This window comes from Haliotis asinina, chromosome 3 (assembly GCF_037392515.1).
Source record: "Haliotis asinina isolate JCU_RB_2024 chromosome 3, JCU_Hal_asi_v2, whole genome shotgun sequence".
Taxonomy (NCBI): domain Eukaryota; kingdom Metazoa; phylum Mollusca; class Gastropoda; order Lepetellida; family Haliotidae; genus Haliotis; species Haliotis asinina.
The window spans coordinates 4983608-5003242 of NC_090282.1; the positions used below are offsets into that span (position 1 = coordinate 4983608).

The 19635-nt window shown below is 39.0% G+C and overlaps 2 protein-coding genes across 2 annotated transcripts in view; one reads left to right on the top strand and one right to left on the bottom strand.

Moving 5' to 3' along the window:
- The window catches only part of LOC137277340 (junction-mediating and -regulatory protein-like), a 315191-nt gene that overhangs the window by 142078 nt on the left and 153478 nt on the right, over positions 1 to 19635 (bottom strand). The gene's annotated exons all lie outside the window — the stretch shown is intronic.
- Positions 20 to 17986, top strand: LOC137277337 (eukaryotic translation initiation factor 3 subunit J-like). Its single transcript, XM_067809024.1, has 9 exons — positions 20 to 61; positions 155 to 243; positions 4864 to 4918; positions 9486 to 9577; positions 10238 to 10340; positions 10667 to 10770; positions 15303 to 15360; positions 15842 to 15915; positions 16729 to 17986. The coding sequence occupies exons 1-9, from the start codon at positions 46 to 48 to the stop codon at positions 16849 to 16851; spliced, it is 714 nt and encodes a 237-aa protein (XP_067665125.1). The 5' UTR covers positions 20 to 45; the 3' UTR covers positions 16852 to 17986.

A 19635-nucleotide genomic window follows, 5' to 3' on the forward strand; every position in this document is an offset into this window, starting at 1 on the left:
TTTTTGAAATCTCGCGAGATTCAACGTGATTACAGTTCAGCCAACATGTCGGACGATTGGGGTGAGCATGTGTTTCTGGAACATATTTTAGACATACTTGATTGTCAGTGCTGTTTTTTATTATGGCAATCGACACAATTGTTTCTGTTTACAGACGCAGAAGATTTCGAACCTCCGAGTTTCAACACCAAATCCGTTGTCTCTGACAAATGGGAAGGGGAAGATGAAGAAGAGGACGTCAAAGTGAGGAACGCCGATTACATATACAATAATTCGGTCAAATATTCCAACCTTTCTGAGGCTACACGTTACTGACTGTTTATTATTGTGACAAACCAATATATGTATAACAATACAATACCCTGTGTTGTGTCGATTATACACTCAGTCAGGAACAGGAAATGCCTTTGTTGCTCTTTTTGTTCCAGATGTTTAATCATACTTTGACTAAGAAGTATTTCGTAATCTCACATTTCATACGATTGTACATCTTAAAAGAAAAGCGCATCATGAAACCAGTACATATGTTACACAGGACATTTTCAATGTGCGAATACAGAACTTTACGGGATGCACTTTTTCAGATTAATTAGCGCTCCACGAAAGATTGGAAAGGGTACCAAACCTTAACCCCCAAACCTGAGGATTGGAAAGGGTGCCTAACCCTGAACCCTCAGGATCGTAAAGTGTGCCTAACCCTAACCCTAACCCTAACACCAAACCCTAAGGATTGTACAGAGTGTTAGCTGTCTTGTGCCATGCCCTGCCTTAAATTCCACCCATATGGTAATTATGTTTAGGTAATTTTTCTTATTTATAAGGTCCAAATTATTTAACAGTATCTATCAATATCATATCCTGTCAGTTCATGCACATGTACTAAGACTAGCCACTTGGACTATCAGCATCGGTGCATTATTTCAACCTCTTATACGTCACAGGTCCATTGCTACAGTCACATCCGTATGATTGACATAGTCTGAGAATGTAGAATCACTGCCTGCAGCTTCTTTAACAGAAGCTGTTAAAGTTATAACTTTGTTTATGTTAAAACTCCTTGCATACCTCTGAAATGAACTACCACAAAGCTCAAAGTATAAAATCTTCATTGTTATCATTGAAAAGCAGTCTTTATTCCCATTATTGGCACTGGAACAGAGTACCTAGAAGTACACTCATTCAAGAATTTAACAATAATTTACACAAGTTTTTCAAAAAGAAGTATTTAAATCAATAAATGTTTTCCTTGAACAAATACATGAAATTTAACAACATATAATTAATTGCCTTAATAGCCTACTTATAGACAAATACTGCATATGTCAATTCAGCTGACTACAGAATAAGATAAAATGGGGTAGAACATCATAGTTGTATATTTCCAAATCTGTAAGTTCAAAATGCACATTTCTGTTATATCCTAGTGTGCATTGTTAAAGGGTTTGCTCATCACTCCGAAGAATAAGTTTTAATTCTCTGTGTGATTTCAGTGTGTGAAGCCCATAACTGGTGTCGTCCACCATATTACTGGAATATTGCTGAAACCTGTAAAAAAAGCATAAAAAACACATACTCATTCCATGTTTGATTTATCAACCTATCTTATGTAATACACACATCTAATAGATGACAGGTCATTAACTTAATATGAATCTAAGAATCTATCACCTGCTGTAATCAGACTTTCTATGGTAATGACATAATCATATTCAATGCATACTAAACAATACTTGTGTTCTGATTGATTGAAATAATTGAAGACTGGTCATAGTGGCCTATTGTCCAAGTAATCAATCTTAGGAAATCACTTCACTTGCTGAATTCTGAAAAATTACTCTAACCAATTTTTTTTCGATGATTGTTTCTTGGTAATGAGCCATTTGTTAATTGTGACTGTCAGATTTCAGTCAATTCCCAACACTACTAAGCACGCCTTTTGGATGCAACTTGTGTTTCAAAATAGTATTAAGTGTTAAAGATTATGTATAGTTAAGGGAGGTACAAGTACATAAATCAATTGGCACTGTTTTAAATAAAACCCTGTCATTAAAACTACTCATTTTGAAATTTGATTACCTCTGATTGACTTTTTTGACAAGAGTGCACAATTCTCTCCCGTGAAGGAAATTTCAACCAATCAGGGCGGCACAACTCCGTATATGAAGGATGCTTATGTGGAGCACTGCAAAATTCATGTACATTTTCAGGTGTATGTTTTGTTTACAGGTTTGTCTAAACCTAAAATCGTGATAACTGTTGTTAAAAATGACACTTTTACTGTCATTTAATCTCGTCAAATGCTTTGCCTAGCTTCCAAGTTACAACTTGTTTTCATAGACGATTCTGTCAAAAGTGCTTGTTTTCATAACAGTAATACAAACTGTTATGTAACTGTTACAAGCTTTCATGCAAAATCCTTTTGGTTATGATTCAGATACATATTTAACTATGAGTAGGAAGCAGTTTTAATTTTTTAAGTTCATGAAAACAAACCATAATGTCATTGATTCTCGAATTGATTTCGGCCTATGAAGTCACAATTTCTAAGAATGGTACTGCCCTGTTGCGAACATGTGCCTGTCTAAGATTAAGTGCTATTTAGGATTGTTCTCAGAATTTCACCAACGTAAAAGATCAAAACTACTTTTTACTGGTAGTAGAATATGTATTTGGTCAGTGGACAATACTTTGAAGCAAGATGGGTGTCAGTTTAATACTATTTACAATATTACTGTCACTTCAACCACAAGCACACCTCCAAGGAAGAAATCGGTTTGTTACAAGTTGTGTCATGCAAAATCCTTTTTGGTCATCAGTCATTTACTGTAACTTGTAAGTAGTTTTGATTTTTTTTATCTCGATAAAAACAAATCTGTAGAGAATTATCTATCTCGGAAGCGAGGTAGGAGGCATGCCATCCAATTGTTATATATTACAGGCTTTCACAATGTTTGTTTCACACTGACAAACCTAACCCATTTAGTACGAACTGCAGGGTTTGGTGAAAATCTGCATGGCGACACGATCACTTGACCCCTTGGAGCAAGTGAAATATAATTAATCTGTCAGTATTAATCAACCATAAGTGTTTTAAGAATGAATTTGGTGTTCCACTTAAAACTAACCACAAGTCTTTCATATGTAATGGTTAAAAGAGTACAAACACAAAAGTTTATTTATTTTTTAAGGAGTTCCTTAGAATGGAAGCAGTAATTTTGAAATGAACGTATCTGAAAAAGACACTGTTAATGTATCAAACGAAAATCTGGGCATTGGTCCTCAAGTGTTTGTAAACCTAAGATGGTCATAACTTCAACATAGACTTACAAATCTGTCACTTTGAGAAACTGTATATATATATAATGGACAGGTTAATTCCAGTCTAACACACATTTCAAAATCTATCAAAGGAATTGTGATACGCCATACTATCAGTAGAGTTTGACTGCAAAACCAGCAAACACACTTTCAGTTAACTGAAGTCTTTAACTGCAAACAAATGTAACGCCATCCAATTTCAGCATTTGAATAGATTTCATGTATTCCTGACTGTTTTCAGACGTGTTGTTTGTAAACTTTTTGTCAGGTTAGTGACATTGTGCAAAATGCAAAAGAAGGCTCAAATAAGAAATGCGGGAAAAGGCATAGTGCAGCTATGCAAATGCCCACACTTATTATCCCCCCGGCATGTAAAGAAACTGTTCAATATTTTTCTGCAAAACTTGGTAGATATATCAATCAGAACCTAAAGTGGTGCCTTTTGCTAGATACAGGTTTTTGTGATTTATTATTTTCTCAGTTTCCATGGAAACATTTCAGACATAGTCTCAAAAGTGAGAGGTGTGTTTCGTTTTCGGAGCAGAACTCAAAAGCCGTTCAATATTTTTCTGCAAAACTTGGTAGATATATTAGTCAGAAGCTGAAGTGGTGCCTTTTGCTATGTACAGGTTTTTGTGATTTATTATTTTATCGGTTCCCATGGAAACTTTTCGGACTTACTCTCAAAAGTGAGAGGTATGTTCCGTTTCCGGAGCAGAGCTCAAAAACTTCTAAATATCTGTCAGTAAAACTTGGTGGATATGTGTGGCAGACCCCAAAGTGGTGCCTTTTGCTATTGACAGGTTTCTATGATGTATTTTTTTCTCGGTTCCATGAACACGTAGCTGACTTCGTTCCCGGAGCACAACTTGAAAAACATTTCATTTTTTTCAAAAGATCTTGGCAGATATACGAGACAGATCTTGGAATGGTGACTTTTTCTGATTATAGATATATGGCATTTATATTTTTCATGAATTCCATGGAAACAATTCTGACTTGGTCTAAAAATATAATAAGTAACTGTCAGATGATTTGTCCTTTCAAATATGTGGGAACCGGGGGATATGTCATCTTCTGATGACTCTTGTAAAGATAGTGGGTAGCTCCCAAAACAGTTTCTGTGGTGGTGAAGGTGTGTGTGTGTGCATGTGTGCGTGCGTGCAGCAATAACCTGATATTGGACAGTGCAGGAAAATGAGCTATCTGGAGGATAAATGTCCCCCATGAAGGTGTCATCCATTATTCTGTTGCCTTGTAGTTCCATACCATTCATAACACTCAGAATGATTAACTTGTCTTACTATACCGTATGTCACAATTTACATTGACATACAGAAAATCGTAGAAAAGAGGAAGCATCTGTATGAATGTTAGAAAATCCCTCTAGGTAAATGTACAGGAATATGTGTGTGCTGCATGCTGAACATACCAACAGCAAATATAAACAATGCAATATTACCGTGAAACAACAAAGAGTGCTCATGGCAATGTTTTGTTTTTTGGACTTACAAGTACGGTTATTAACTTACCTTTACATTTCAGGATAGCTGGGAAGACAGTGAGGAGGAAAAAGAGAAAAAGGAAAATGCAAACACAGGTGTGAGAAACTTGTTCTCTTGTATAAGTATGTTATGATATGCAGGTCAAGATTGCACGTGAGAGGACAATGCTAGGAGAGTTCTTGTCAAAGTACAGTGGGTGTCTTTAGTCCAATCAGACACTTTATAATTTACAGTCATGTGCATAGACAACTATTTTCACAGTTAAGTCAGTGGGTCTTTTTCACATGTTTTTAATGATAATAGTATGAGATTTTTTTGTACCTGAAATCAAATTCCCTAGCAACATTGGAGGGAGTGTTGAAATTCTTTATCATATATTCCAACTTGGGGTACATATAAACATCTAAATGTTCATTTTAACTCCCAACGGCAGTTGTAACAATATTTGAATAAAATGTGTACTAAACAGAAAACTGTTTTTGTCTAGTGAGGGCCCCTGCGGCCCCCTACAGCCAAGAGCAGGTAACACTAGACTATAACCTTGTACCTCACTTTCTATGCTGTTGTATTACTTATTTAGTTTCAATTAGACCTGATATTAGTGGTTCTGAAACAGCTACTGTATGTATCATTGTGTATGGTTCTTTCTTTTCCCCACATGGGCGATTTAGAGATAGTTTCTTAATTTTTTCATTCTTCTTTGGTTGTAACTTATACCCCTCCCTGTCATGTGCTTGTCAAGATGGCAGATGGGTACCTTAGCCATGCTTATCATATATCATTGTCTTCCTGGTGGGTTTCGTTTGTGCTTTATGAGGGCTGTAGTGTGTCAGTTGTATGTTAGCTTTGGTTTAGCATGTTGGGACATTTCCAGCGGCTTGTTTTTTCTATTTTTTAGTGTTTGTGCTAGTTATGTCGCAGTTTTTATATTGGCTTTTATTATCTTTCACATTTATGTGTTAGCCATGTGACCTATAGTGGTTATTACCGCCTATGCATGTAGGTAATTTTGTTATATGCATTTATGCTAATGCGACAGGTTGTTGCATGGGTTTTTCACTTTTGTGGTTTGAGACCTGCAGTTGGGGGTTGGATGCAGCCTGAGTTCAGGCTTGGGGTCGCTCCTCCTCACAATGAGATTTTGACCTGTCTTTGCCTGATGCCCCTTTCGGCAGTCACCCTAGCACTGGCCGGCTTGGGAACACCATAGCACCCCATGCTCAGTCTATACCGAGCCCTTCGTTTTCAGCCTTGGGAACACAACCTCATCCACCTCTCCCGAGTACAGGAGTATGGTCGCCGAGACATAGGGAGAGGTTGACATGGAGGAGGATGAAGGGAGAAAGGAGTCTGGGATAGGTTGGGAGGTTGGGTACCATACCCTTTTTGGGTCGTCCCTGCGGCAGGTCCATGAATGTATTGCAGATGCACTTCCTCAGGTGGCTCTCCCAGTGCAGGAGCAAGCTTTTACTCCTAGCTGGATCGCCGAGGCCCAGGCAAAGGAGACTGCTGAATGCACTGCCCCATTGCAGTCCAAGCGAGGCAAGTGGGGAAAAGACAAGGCCAGGCCGGTTCAGTCGTAGCAGCCTGGTTTCCGGTTATCCCCCAACCTGCTCCCATTCTGCCCCTCGCACAACCAAGCAGAGTCTTGCCAAGTGTGGGGATGCACTGCCTTTTACCAAATGTCCATGTTGGCGGCCGGCTGTCGCTGTTTCTTTGAGAATGGGAGACGGCCACATTGAATTCCAGAGTCCTGTCCACGTTCAGGGATGGCCATTTGTCACAGTGGAGGCAAGGTAGACCATTCTTCCCTGGGATGTGGAACACATCCGTGACAGTCTTCAGAGAGAAGGCTGACATCCTTCGTGCCGAAATTCAGTCATTACTGCACAAGTCAGACATCGAGGTGATTCCCGAGGGTCACCAAGGAGAGGCTTTTGTTCCACTTTCTTCCCAATGATCAAGAAGAACAGAGGGTTCAGACCCATTCTGAATCTCTGAGGTCTGAACAAGTTAGTAGAGGTGATGGATGGAGACAATGCTTCCAGTGATCTCCTCTGTTGACATAGGGGATTGGCTCACATCAACTGATTTCAAAGACGCATACCTTCATGTTCCTTTGCACCCCGATTTCAAGAAATACCTTTGGTTCTCCTTCGACGGGATGTGCTAACAGTTTCAGACAATAGCTCAGCTATGGTCTCAATTGGAGAGGTGACACTCAAGACCCCTGAGTGGGTACTTCTTCAATTGCATTGGTGTACAGAGATCGGGTATTTATCCAGAGGGTGTCAAGTCGGAGCAGGAAGTCTGCCTCCACATCAGTGTGTTAGAACTGAGAGGAGTCCGCTGGGTGTTTGAGAGCTTCATGGAGTTTGTTCGCTGACAGGTTGAGCGTCTAGAGATGGATAACCAGATGGCCATGACTTGCAACCTAAAGAAAGGTGGCACAGTATTGCCGTCACTCTTGCAGGAGGTGTAGCAGTTTCTACAGTGGTGTGACCATTACAACATTCAGGTGTTGCTTGTTTATCTTGTGGGGGAAGACAGTGTGCATGTGGATGCTCTGTCGCGGCACATTTTGGATGCGCCATCAGTGGATATTCGGGATTGTCCCCCTATTATTTGGATCGTTCGATCTGTTTGCCTCTTGTGCGATGAACCAGATACCAGAGTTTCAGCACCTTTTGAGCTTCCTGCTTTCAGGCAACCGTCCCTGCCTGGTACCCCTTTACAGCGTAGCCATGCTCTAGTTGTACACAAAATGCTTAAGGCCTATATCAGGCAAACAGCTGATATGCGCAGGGATAATCATTTGTAAGGGTAAAGCGTAAGGATGGTCTCACAGCAAACAAACTCTTCCCCGGGGGATTGTTTCGACTATTTGTAGGGGTTACACTCATAAAAGTTGTGTAGGCTCATTCACTTAGGGCGGTCGCTGCTTTGAAGTTGTATGCTGCAGCCTTGCCTATTGAGGAGATCTGCTCTGCAGCCATTTGGAGCGAACCAAGGACATTCATCCGTCCTTACCAGCTTAACAGACACTCCAGTGAGTGTGCTCGAGCGTGCTCAGTTCGAGCAGTCACTTCTCTTCAGAGGGCAGGGTTCCACCTCTTTAGCTGACTGAGCTGTCGAGGTTTTTGAGAAATAAACCATTATCTGCTGATTTATCTGGTGACGGGCATATTAAACCTTTCTACCTATCCCCTTGGTTTTGGGTTCTAAGGGGGTGGTTTTTATCCTCTTTACTTTGCATTCCTCTCGTACTGCCTTACGGCCTTGATAACCTTTGCTTTTTTGCTTCCATTTATTGCTAGAGTCTCTTATTTTTCACTTCCAGCTATTTACGAGAGGGAGGGAGAGAAGGAAAAGGGACTATCTGAGCAGTTTTCATTAGCGAGGTTTCGGATTCTTAAACATAATGTGTTGAGCTCGTGACCCTGGCTCCTGCCCCCTGATTTGCTGTGATGCATATATGACCAGATGAGTGAGCTTTTCCATTATGGTTAGCTTGAGAATTCCTCCTTGGGTTGTTTGATACAGACAATACTGCTCCCTTGATCAGTCTTTAGCTAATCTGTACCCCAAGGAGGAATATATGAAAAAGAATTGAACTAACCTTTAGAGGTTCCTGATTCTTTGAATACAGTCCTTCCTGTTGTCCTGCCTCCCCACATTGTGTCTGATTACATTCAGCATGAAAAGTGATTTACGAGGGCATAGTCGAGAGTTACCCGCTCTTGGCTGTAGGGGGCCGTGGGGGCCCTGAAAGTGTGGTCCCACATGACAAAAATGTTTTTGTTTTGTAAATATTATATTCAAATATTGTTACAACTGTTGTAGGGATTTAAAATGGACATTTAAATGCTTATACAATGTATGTACCCCAAGAGGACTATAAGAATCAAGAACCAGTTTCGAAGTTCTGAGTTGGATGTTGCCTTCAATTGGTATGGTCCTGAATGGTTTTGAAGCAAATGGTTTCCTATTCCAGGTGTAAACCAACCTCCACAATAGAAATGTTGTCATGATCCTTTGCATACTGTCTCAGACAGTTCTGTCTTGAAGTTTGGGACATCTGCTTGTGCTAGATCTGGTGAATACATATAATGTTTAATGGTTTAATCAGTCCACCGTTCTGTGCTGCGTCCAGCTGCAAAGACAGCGAATTACAGACCCTTAGTGACTTTTCCACAAGATCTACCATTGTTAATGTTTTGACTCTTCAGTCGGATCACTTTGGTATCTCAGAAAATGAAAACAGTCAACTTGCCAGCTGATGGAACTAGCTTTTCCTTTTTGATCATGCTCATTAGAGGAGATTGTTGTACATTTCCACTGCTTTGACTGTTGTTGTCTCTGGCAGATAGTAGTGAGCTGAGAATTTGTCCAACGTCTGCTGAGCAGACAGTAGGCCCAGATTCTATTGCCAACATTGTATTGAGCCCATTTCTGGAGTCACATGTGATATTGCTGGGATGTGTCTGAAACAGCAGATGTACCACCAAACTCTCACTCACTCACCCATAGTTTGAAAATCTTATTGATTCTAAGTTATCAATAAATCATTTAGCATCATTTGCATTTTGAGCAGGACTGAGACTGGAAAGGTTATTTTTTATTTGTTATGTTTTTGTGTTTTTGTCTCATCAATGTCAAAAGGTTCAGCTTATCAGCGGCCTAAGAAGAAACCACTTGCAGAAAGAATAGCTGAGAAGGAAGCTAAACGTGTGCAGCAGTTACAGGAAGAGAAGGTTTGTTTCATTTCATATGTGCATGACAGCTGTTATTTCAAAAATACTCAGTTTGTGATGAGAGTGACCTCCCTTAGCTGTTGTGGTTGCATGGTCAGTCCTAACACTTAATTGTGGAATCCTCCCGATATTAAGAGCTCTATAATTGTCAGTGTGACTCAAAACAAACCAGGGATGCCCATTATTTTAACTAATATTCATGAAGCTCAAACAGCTTTAGAGCCCATTCGTTTAAAACACTCCATGTCTGACGTCCAAACTGATTCATGGAGGTCAGTAATGGAATATTGGCCTTCAGCAACCCCTGCTTGTTGTAAGAGGCGACTATTGGGATCAGGTGATCAGGCTCTCTGACTTGATTGACACATGTCATCATTAGTTCCCAATTGTTCAGTTCAGTGCTCATGGCTGTTGATCACTGGATTGTGTGTTCCAGACTCAAATATTTACAGCCCTCTGCTATGTGTCTGTTTATGTTCATTCGCTGTTACATACGTCACTTCACATTTTTCTCCCATGTTTAATGAGCTTCAGTGTGTTCAGCATGGTTTTAGAACCCAACTTACTCATATATTGTGTCTTAGGACTTTTTAAGTATCCTTATGTTTCTAACTAACTAGATGAATAGTGTTTGTTGTAAATATGATTGTATGATTTCAGGAACGAAATAGAGAACCAACTGCTGAAGAAATACTGAATGAAAAAATCCGATTAAGGAAGATTCAAGAAGCATCTGATTTAAAACATGCACAAGAAATATTTGGTAAAGCTTGGACATTTTATTTTAAGACTACATAATCAATGGTAACACGAAACTAGTGCTTGGAAATGTTGGCAGTTGTGTATAGGATTTTCTTTATGATTGTGGGCGATGGAGTAGCCTCGTGATTAAGACTTGTGGTCGCTGAAGACTTGATTCCCACATGACTACAATGTATGGGCACACTTATTTCCACAAGGGCACACATAAATTTTCTGTTGGGGCCCAATGGCTCCCTTTGGAAACATTGCATTCCTATCCATGGTCTCACCATGTAATACCTTTGATGTCTTATTATGGTGTACACAATTATGAGTATATATTCACAGGTGTCACAAGGAATGTAAAAACAATAGAGTCCATGTATCCGGAAACCGAAGAAGAGTTTAAGCAGTTTAAAGATGCTTTAAAAACAAAAATTACAGAATTTGAGGTGAGTACATGCCTAGCATGTATCATTTACATTTTTCTTGCTGCGCTGTAGGTCTTGTAGAGGGACGAGAAAACCAATAACATTTGACATTTCTTTTGTCTTTTAAAGGGAAATTGGCCTGATAGGATTAATGATAGGTCATTTTCATTGTTTTGCATTGACTATTTTAGTTTGCAGTCATTGGGGATTTTTAAATGAAAAACATGTGCATTTTGAATTTTCTGTGAATTTTCTTTGCTATGAAGTAACTGGGGTGTATAGTGATGATTCCATCCATCCTTCCTTTCATCTGTCCTTCCTTCCTGAAACTTTGTGTGGAGTTTACATGCTAGGTTCACCAAACTTCACACATGTTTATCATTACCCATAGATGTGTCTTTTGGTATTTTGAAGTTGTTCAGAATTTTCTTTTTTGCATGACTTACTGCAAAATGTATTTGATGGTTTTGTCTGGAGCATGTCTCTTAAAATTTACATGAAAAGTTCACCAAACTTCACATACAATTTAATCATTATGCATTGATGTGCCTTTTGCTATTTCAAATTTTCTTCAGAATTTGTTTTGTTGTTGTTTCCATGGAAACATGATTTGGTTGCAAAATGTGCTTGATGGTTACCTGGCCACAGCATATCATTGAAATCATAGCTGCTAGGTTTACCAAACTTAATACACAAGTTCATCATGACCCACAGATATGCCAAATTATTCAAAACGTTTATTATTCAAAGTGTCATGTTACCTTTTCACTTTTCAAGGTCTTTCTTTGTGTCATATGTACCAGTATGTGGTTTATTCTCTGTGTCTAGATTATTTCCTTGATGTTATCAACATTTGATTTGTTTTCTGTATCTACATGGGATCTTTTGTTCATGTCATAAGTACAAATATAGGTATAATTTATTCTAAATAGTTAATTTCTTCATTTCTTTTATCCAAATAAAGGTGTTCATGGCAAGACTACTTTCTAACATACAGGACAAATCTTATGGACAACAACTTCTTGTATTTGTTTCTTGCAAAGTTTCGGGGCTTGTTCTGTCCCCATCATCAGGTTGAACTGAACAGTAAGGCTTAACTGTATCCATGCAAAATTAGACAGTTGTGTTGACACTTTTGACACAATAATGGTATCCAGCTGTTTCCAGACTTCATATTTCGAATGACAGAATATCTATCAACAGATTCATGGGCTCCCCATGAAATCACCACTGTCCCCTTTGATTAATGAAATCTTCATGACCAGCTTTGAAGAGTCAACCCTACAAACATCACCATTCCAGTCACTATGCTGCTACCAGAGGGTTGATGAAACTTTCACATCCTTGATCCCAACCATGACCCTGCGGATCTCCTGGATCATTCCAACAAACAGCACACCCACATCCTGTTTTACCATGGAGACTTAAAATCAACACAAGCTGCCTTTCTTTGATGCACCCCTCGACAGTTCATCCAACAAGATCATGCCCTCTGTCTATAGAAAACCAACACACACAGACCAGTATATTCATTATCTGTCCAACCAGCATCTACAGATAAGACGAGCCATTATATCAACCCTATCTAGACACACCAAGGCAAACTGCAACCTAGCCCAACTCCAAGATGAAATAGACCATCTCAAAACAACTTTCATCGCCCTCAGTGGATATCCCAAACAACTTGTCGAGCAGAGTATAGCCACCATACTCTTCACCTAAACCCAAACCAGCTTCCATCAAGATTAATATTCCCTACCAAGACTAGATAAGCCATCACATCAGCCAACTCCTTAGAAGAACTGTCAGCGTTGATGTGACATATTCTGATAATATTATGAAAACCATTATGAGAGCAGATGGGAGAGGTGTCATCAACCAGAACAAATCCAATCCTGAATCAAAAATTAGTTGTGATTGTGGAAGCAGCTACGTTGGAGAAACTTTCCGGCCCTTCAAAATAAGACCAAATGAAAGAACAGAAAACTTCAGTTGAAAATCTGATCTCAAATCTGCACTCTCAAAACACATTGTCAAAAATCCAAATCACACCAACTGGCAGCACACAATCCTGGCGTCCAACATCAGTAACTGACACAAAAGAAAACTTCTTGAGTCAATCACCATAAGAAGATTAGTGCCCAAGATCAACAGAGATCAAGGGATATACCTGCCTAGCACCTTGTGCATCACCAAAAACTCATGACTCTTAGCCACTCTTCTGTGTAAACATACCCTTGTCCTCATTGTACTGTCGAGAGCACCCATGTATAAACAGTATTTTCTATGTATGTACTGCTATTAGTATTACTTTGCATTCTTGTTACGGTGGAATATACTACAAGACATTCAACAATCCATCTGGAAGGCCTATACACCTGGAGATAGCCTAAACGTGAAAACAACACGCAACAAGGTTGATGACCTTCAAAAATTGTATTAGAACCAATGCAAGACTACATGCGTTTTGACATTGTTTTGTCACAGAGGAATATTATGCAGATACGTTCTACAATTTCCTAATGGTTATCAGGTAGTCATATAACAGAGTCACAACATGAACCTGCCTACAGACAACTACTACAGGCAAGATACTTCACCCTGCCCTACCTACAACAAGGTAGCTACTCAATATCACAGTTGAAAACAACACTGTCGGAAATATAGACAACTCACTGGCAGACTGTGGAAACTTTCACATCATCGTCATGAATAAATGCGGTTTAACGAGGCAGCTATCAGGCTATCACTATATAATGATAGACTAACTATTATGCAGGCACATTCCACGTTTTCAAATGTAAAGGTCAGTGATTGAAAACTGCTATATGCTCTAACTGGCACCAGGCAGTACACTGATTATTATGCTGGCCAACTCTAAGTTTTCAAAGGCTAAAGGTCAGTAATATAAAACTTCAATATGCTAAGATTGACACTTGGCAGTCTCACTTCCCCCAATGTAGCAACACTAGAGAACGTACTAACTCAATTTAAAAGACGACTGTTCCATTTCCAGAGTGTAAGTTTCCCCAAGTGTCCAATATACATTCCACTAGGTATCGAATTTGACTGACATGTGCCTGACTGACGTGTGTGTTCTTTACATGCTTATGACCTACTGACCCCGTAATATTTTGGTCCTTTCACTTAAATATGACCGAAGCGGACGTCGGAGAAAACAACCTACAGTCGCCAGTCCAGATTCACTTTGTTAGTAAATCTGTGTTTCCAAAATACTCTAATTGCCTTCTCATGCCTATGCGCAATAAGGATAACATCTTTCATCGTGTATGTATAGAAAGATCTGAAACTGACCTATCTAACTTCATGATATGATATTACCAACTACGAGACATTTAATTATAAAGTAGTTATTTTTCACTACTTCCATAGTAACGGACTGAGAAAGCGTTAAACTCTCAGTGTGTCCAAAACTTACTTAACACTAACAATAATGTAGCGATACTATGAGAAGTGGGCTACAAACTGACATAACCTAAAGGTGGGTGCAAGCAATAAATACTGTGGCTGTAACACAATTTGCTGAGCGTACTAATCAACGGCTGCCATTTTCAATGCAAATGTAGCTACACCGTTACAATTCTATATATTTATAAGAAAGTCTCGGTACATATCTGAATCGATAAAAAAATTTGTATAATAAGATTTGTACATTTCTAAGTTCATCCAACAATACATTATATATTTATAATAACATGTATTCATTCTATTAGCCTTGTTAGCTATAACTATTCACTTCCACTTGTATTTTGTTGTCACAGCATCGTGATTTCATAAGCATTGTGATGTCATGGGCAGAGTTAACAGTTTTTCTGCCACACAGTTTCATAATGTTTTAAAAGTGAATGTTGTGTGAGAATTGTGCTCACATGGTATTGTATTGTATTGTATTGCGTACCGCTGTACAATTGCACAGAAATGTAGGATATTAAGTTTCCTATCTGTTGGTATAAATATAAGTGCGACTACCTCAGCGTTTTGAGAAATAGACACTGTTAATTGTTGTAAAAAATTTTGATAATTTCATCATTGTTGATGCATTGTCCTTGAGCTCTGATTTCGGAATGGGTGCTTAATTTAATGGTTTTGACATTTAGTTCAATGAAAGATGCATTCTGTAGTCTCTTTTGTGTTTTAGCTTTTTGGAAGTGTCACTGTAATATAACAAAATATGAAATGATGTCTGTTATTTTCCTTGGAACAGATGGACTCGTGAAGGTCAGGTGTAGAATAGGCCTTCAACAACCCATGCTTGCCACAAAAGGCGACTATGCTTGTCGTAAGAGGCAACTAACGCAATTGGGTGGTCAGGCTCGCTGACTTGGTTGACACATGTAATCGGTTCCCAATTGCGCTGATCAGTGCTCATGCTTTTGATCACTGTATTGTCTGGTCCAGACTTAATTATTTACAGACCACCGCCATTTAGCAGGAATATTGCTGAGTGCAGCTCAAAACTCACTCACTTTTGAACAGGTGTCTCTACACCAAAAAGAAATAATATTTCACATTTGTTTCTTATTTCTTTCCAGGCCAGCAAAATGTATCCAGCTTTTATAGAAAATTTGTTCCAAGAATTAGCAATAGGATGTAAGTACACAGAGCAATAAGGATAAAGTAAAACCTTCAGTTACAATGTTCGATGGTGTCATCACAAAAATGATTCTATGTTCAATTGAATTTGCATAGTGAACACCAGCTACAACGTTTAACATGGCTCCGTATTGGTATGCTCCATGAACCATTTCTTTGAACTCCTTTGTGGACAGATTGGTAGAGCTCTTTGTGCCATTGGAACCATTGGAGGCTACTACCATTGTACCCATGTGAGGATTCTGGGTTAGAATGCTCCCATGAAGCCAGGCCCTGCTGGTTTAGTTCCTTGTCGGAGATTCATTCTTTTGACAAATGGTATTTACTGTCGAGTACTAGCACTCTAAAGTACTCTGTTCCCAGTGTGAAATTTGCTTTACATCATGCACCCAGCAGTGAAATATATGACTAGTATGAACTCATAATAGACAGATGATACCGAACAACTGGTGAACATCAATTATTCTTTTCTTTCCAGTACAACCAGAAGATTTGAAGAAAGTAGGAACAGCTCTCACTGGTATTTACCATGAAAAGGAAAAACAACGGAAGGTATGTGACAATGAATGACTGCTGTAGCCATAGTACATTCGAGTCTAAACACAGTGCTTTGGTAATTAATTACCAGGTCAGTTTGCTTTGCATGTATTTATTATGGGGAAAACACAACAGTGGATTGCAACATACAGAAGAAGCAGTCACTGGTTTTGTAAGTTCTAATGATACACATCAGTTTTTAAATGTTTGCTGCAGTGTGTGGAAAATGACATCCAGTGTGTTTGTACACATTTGATTCCACTTCCCAAACTTGATGCTTTGCATCACGGTAGGGAAGGGTTACTATTGTGATTTGACATTCGTTAATTCATCTGGTATTTACAACAGACTCTTAGCAGCCCCTGCACAAATTAGATGAATGATAATAATTTCACTTTCATCGTCCCTAAATTCACCATGCATTCTGTGACAAGTACTGTTCAAGTACCAGTTGGATGTCACAGTACTCTTGGTCCCAACTGGATGTCATAGTTGCTGGAAGTCTGTGGCTCTCCCAATCTGTGTTACATGTGATGGTAGTTGATGGTCTGAATGGTCTTGTTCATCCTCATACTAGTGAAATATGTTTGTGTTACAGTCAAAGCTACATTATGTACTCTGTCATTCCCTCAGTACAGTCACTCAAGGTAGGAATGCCCAATTTCCCATTGAAAGACTATTGTGACATGCTGTACTTCCAGAGTGGTCGTAGCATTTGTGTACAAATACAATGTTTTTAAGTTGTAGGGTACTTATAGGTTGTAGGGAAAGTAATTCTTAGTACAAACCATATGAAGAGATCTGACCATTTCTATGTCGCTATTTCAGGAAGCTGAGAAGAAGAAAAAGAAGAAGCAGAAAGCCATTGTCAAAGTGGAGAGGAAAGGTGATCTAGACTTGATAGGAGGTGTCGGGGAGTATGACTATGACGACGGAGAAGATTTTATGTAGTGCTCGATACAGCCTTTGTGGATCTGTACATACGGAGGAAATTGTTGCTGATATGTGCCTCATGGACAGCCCTGCCACAGCCCTATCAGTGTACTTCTACAATTCCAAAGTAAAGAAACCTGATGTCTGGTATTTCACGAACAGGGCTAGAAGTCATCAGTTCAGAATTTGCTGCTTTCGTTCTCACCATACTCATAGTTGAACATTCATGCTCAGATACCTATTACTTGTCTTAGAAGTATGAGAATAAGCCAAATTCTTGCTATTTTGACCAAAATTGCAAATGGACTGAATGTTATCATTTAAATCATGCTGATGTAGCAGTTCAGAAGTTCTTATGGTTTTGGCGACAGGTCATCATTTTCCCAAATGACATGATGACTACCATCTTCAGCAGTGGATTACATGCTTGATTTATGATTTGGTGTCCAAACAATCAATTATCTGTTATGATCTTTTGTTAGAAACAGCATTTTGCGACAAGTTATTTGTTAATAGATCATACATGTGCTCCTGTGATGGTTCTTGGCATACTTCTCCTTTCAAATGCATGAGGTAGACTGTTACAGATTTGATATTCACATGATTCAACACTTGTTTTAATAAAACAAAATATCCAAATTAATTGCAGTTTATAAGAGATGTTTTGTTATAATAGGGATGATGTAATTGAGATATCTACATGTTGTGGGTGACTGAAAAAGGAGGCTGAACCCATGTACTTGTCACTTTGAACATATTGTATATTACCTGCTGTAAGACAGGCTTGCTGCTATACAATGCAATGACACATTTGGCACATGGAAGTGATTTCTGTGTTTAGTTTAAGTCATACAATCTATCTCTGGTTCTGGACTTTTTATTGAGAGAGGTCATAGAAGAAGAATATATGAAATTGCTTGTGATATGTTTTATCATGTCTGCTGACCACTGGCATAATACACCACTGCCTGTTTCTGGCTGCGTAAACACCTGCTTCATTCGCATAGCTCATATTCTGATGGGGAATTTTAGCTTGAATTTTGTGAACTTAAAGTACTTATCTTTCCTGGCTACATTTTTAATTCCACTCTTCTGAATGATTAAAATTGACCTATAAATATTTATGATGTAAATAAAGTCTTTTTGGTAGAAACTGAAGGCGTTGTTTGTATTACCTAACATGTTATCTGCTTTGAAAAGTATTTATTTACATAACACTTGAAAGACTATACAATGCTGAACTGCAAAAGAAACATCACCCTACCAAAACGTTTGCCAGATATGTTTCGTCTTAATTTTGATTATATTTTCACTTATGTGTTAGCTAGACTTGTTTCGTAACCATAGTTCTAGAAAATTTGGTTTCAGATTCTACATTTGATACAAAAAACATTTCTTCAAAATTCAGTTACTAAAGTAATGATGGGATGAGGTTTTTGTGCGTATTTCAAACCAACAATGCACATGCATCCCTAGGTGTCATTCCTATGAGAAGAGCCACCGAACATGCACTAAATCTTTCACTGTTGAATAACAGCGACATGTCATGTTCATGAAGGCAACAGAGGGACAAAACTTTAGACAGACTGGCCAGACTGCAAGACATGTTGCAAATCATTTTTCTGTTATGTCCATACCTCCGGAGTTCAAGCCACTGGAAGCACAGCCGACCGTCCTCTCAGTGGCAGACTGCCTGTGACAACATTAAGGCAAAATCAACAGACTGTTCATCATCACCTGCAACATCGTTTCACTAAGGCTACAGAAACTACATGGACACCCATTGGCAGTTACCAGAGACCAATCAGCATTGTCACAGTCTTTGAACTTTGAGGCAGAGAAACATCAGATATCGCAGGTCTTACCAGGATCTGATTCTCACTGTTCGACATCGTTGTGCTCATCTCCAGTAGGTCACACATCATCGGATTGGTGTCACTGTGAGTGTTGAACTCTAGTCTCCTCCAGTGAAAGTTGGTATTGCGTCTCCACAGCTGATTGCAGAGTGAGAGTGTGGCGACGACACAGGGAGCACTTTTGGGGAGGTCCAAGCGAAATGGTGTGGAGTGCCCTCAGTCCAGATTTATATTTGTGGGACAAGATTGAGAGGAGGCTCAATGATGTTCCACCAAGGCTGACAACTGCAGCTGACCTCTCACAGGCATATCAGACTTACTTGATGTATTTTTATAGGGCCTTGTTTCCGGAGCAGAACTCAAAAACTTCTTAATATGTTTCTGCAAAACTTAGCAGGTATGTGAGGCAGACCCTAAGGTCTAAGAAAATCTACATACCACTCGCTGCTCACAGTCCCTTCAAAACACAGATATGTTATCCCACACGTTAAATTTCCGAATCTACTATCAGCACTGAAACATAGGTTTTACTCACCCGGCTTGTAATGCGTGTGGATATAGTTGACGCCTCGTCTGTCCGTCCGTCCGTCGTCATTTTGTTTCCGGAGCGTAACTCAGAAACCGTTCAATATTTTTAGACCAAACTTGATAGATATAGTAATCTCAGCATATGGTTGTGCCTTTTGCAATTTACAGATTTTTGGCATTTATATTTATTTTTTGTGTTTCCATGGAACATTTTGGTGTTAGTCTTATGGTAGGGTGGGCTTCGTTTCCGGAGCAGAACTCAAATATATTCAATATTTTTCTGCAAAACTTGGTAGATACATCAATCAGTACCTAAAGTGGTGCCTTTTGCTATGTACAGGTTTTTGTGATGTATTGTTTTCTCGGTTTCCATGGAAATGTTTTGGACATAGTCTCAAAATTGAGGGATGGGCTTCGT

Excerpts from the sequence above, each read along its gene's own strand:
- LOC137277337 (XM_067809024.1), top strand. Across the intron at positions 9,578-10,237 it reads AGCAGTTACAGGAAGAGAAG|GAACGAAATAGAGAACCAAC; the intron begins GTTTGTTTCATT and ends GTATGATTTCAG. Across the intron at positions 15,361-15,841 it reads CCAAGAATTAGCAATAGGAT|TACAACCAGAAGATTTGAAG; the intron begins GTAAGTACACAG and ends TTTTCTTTCCAG.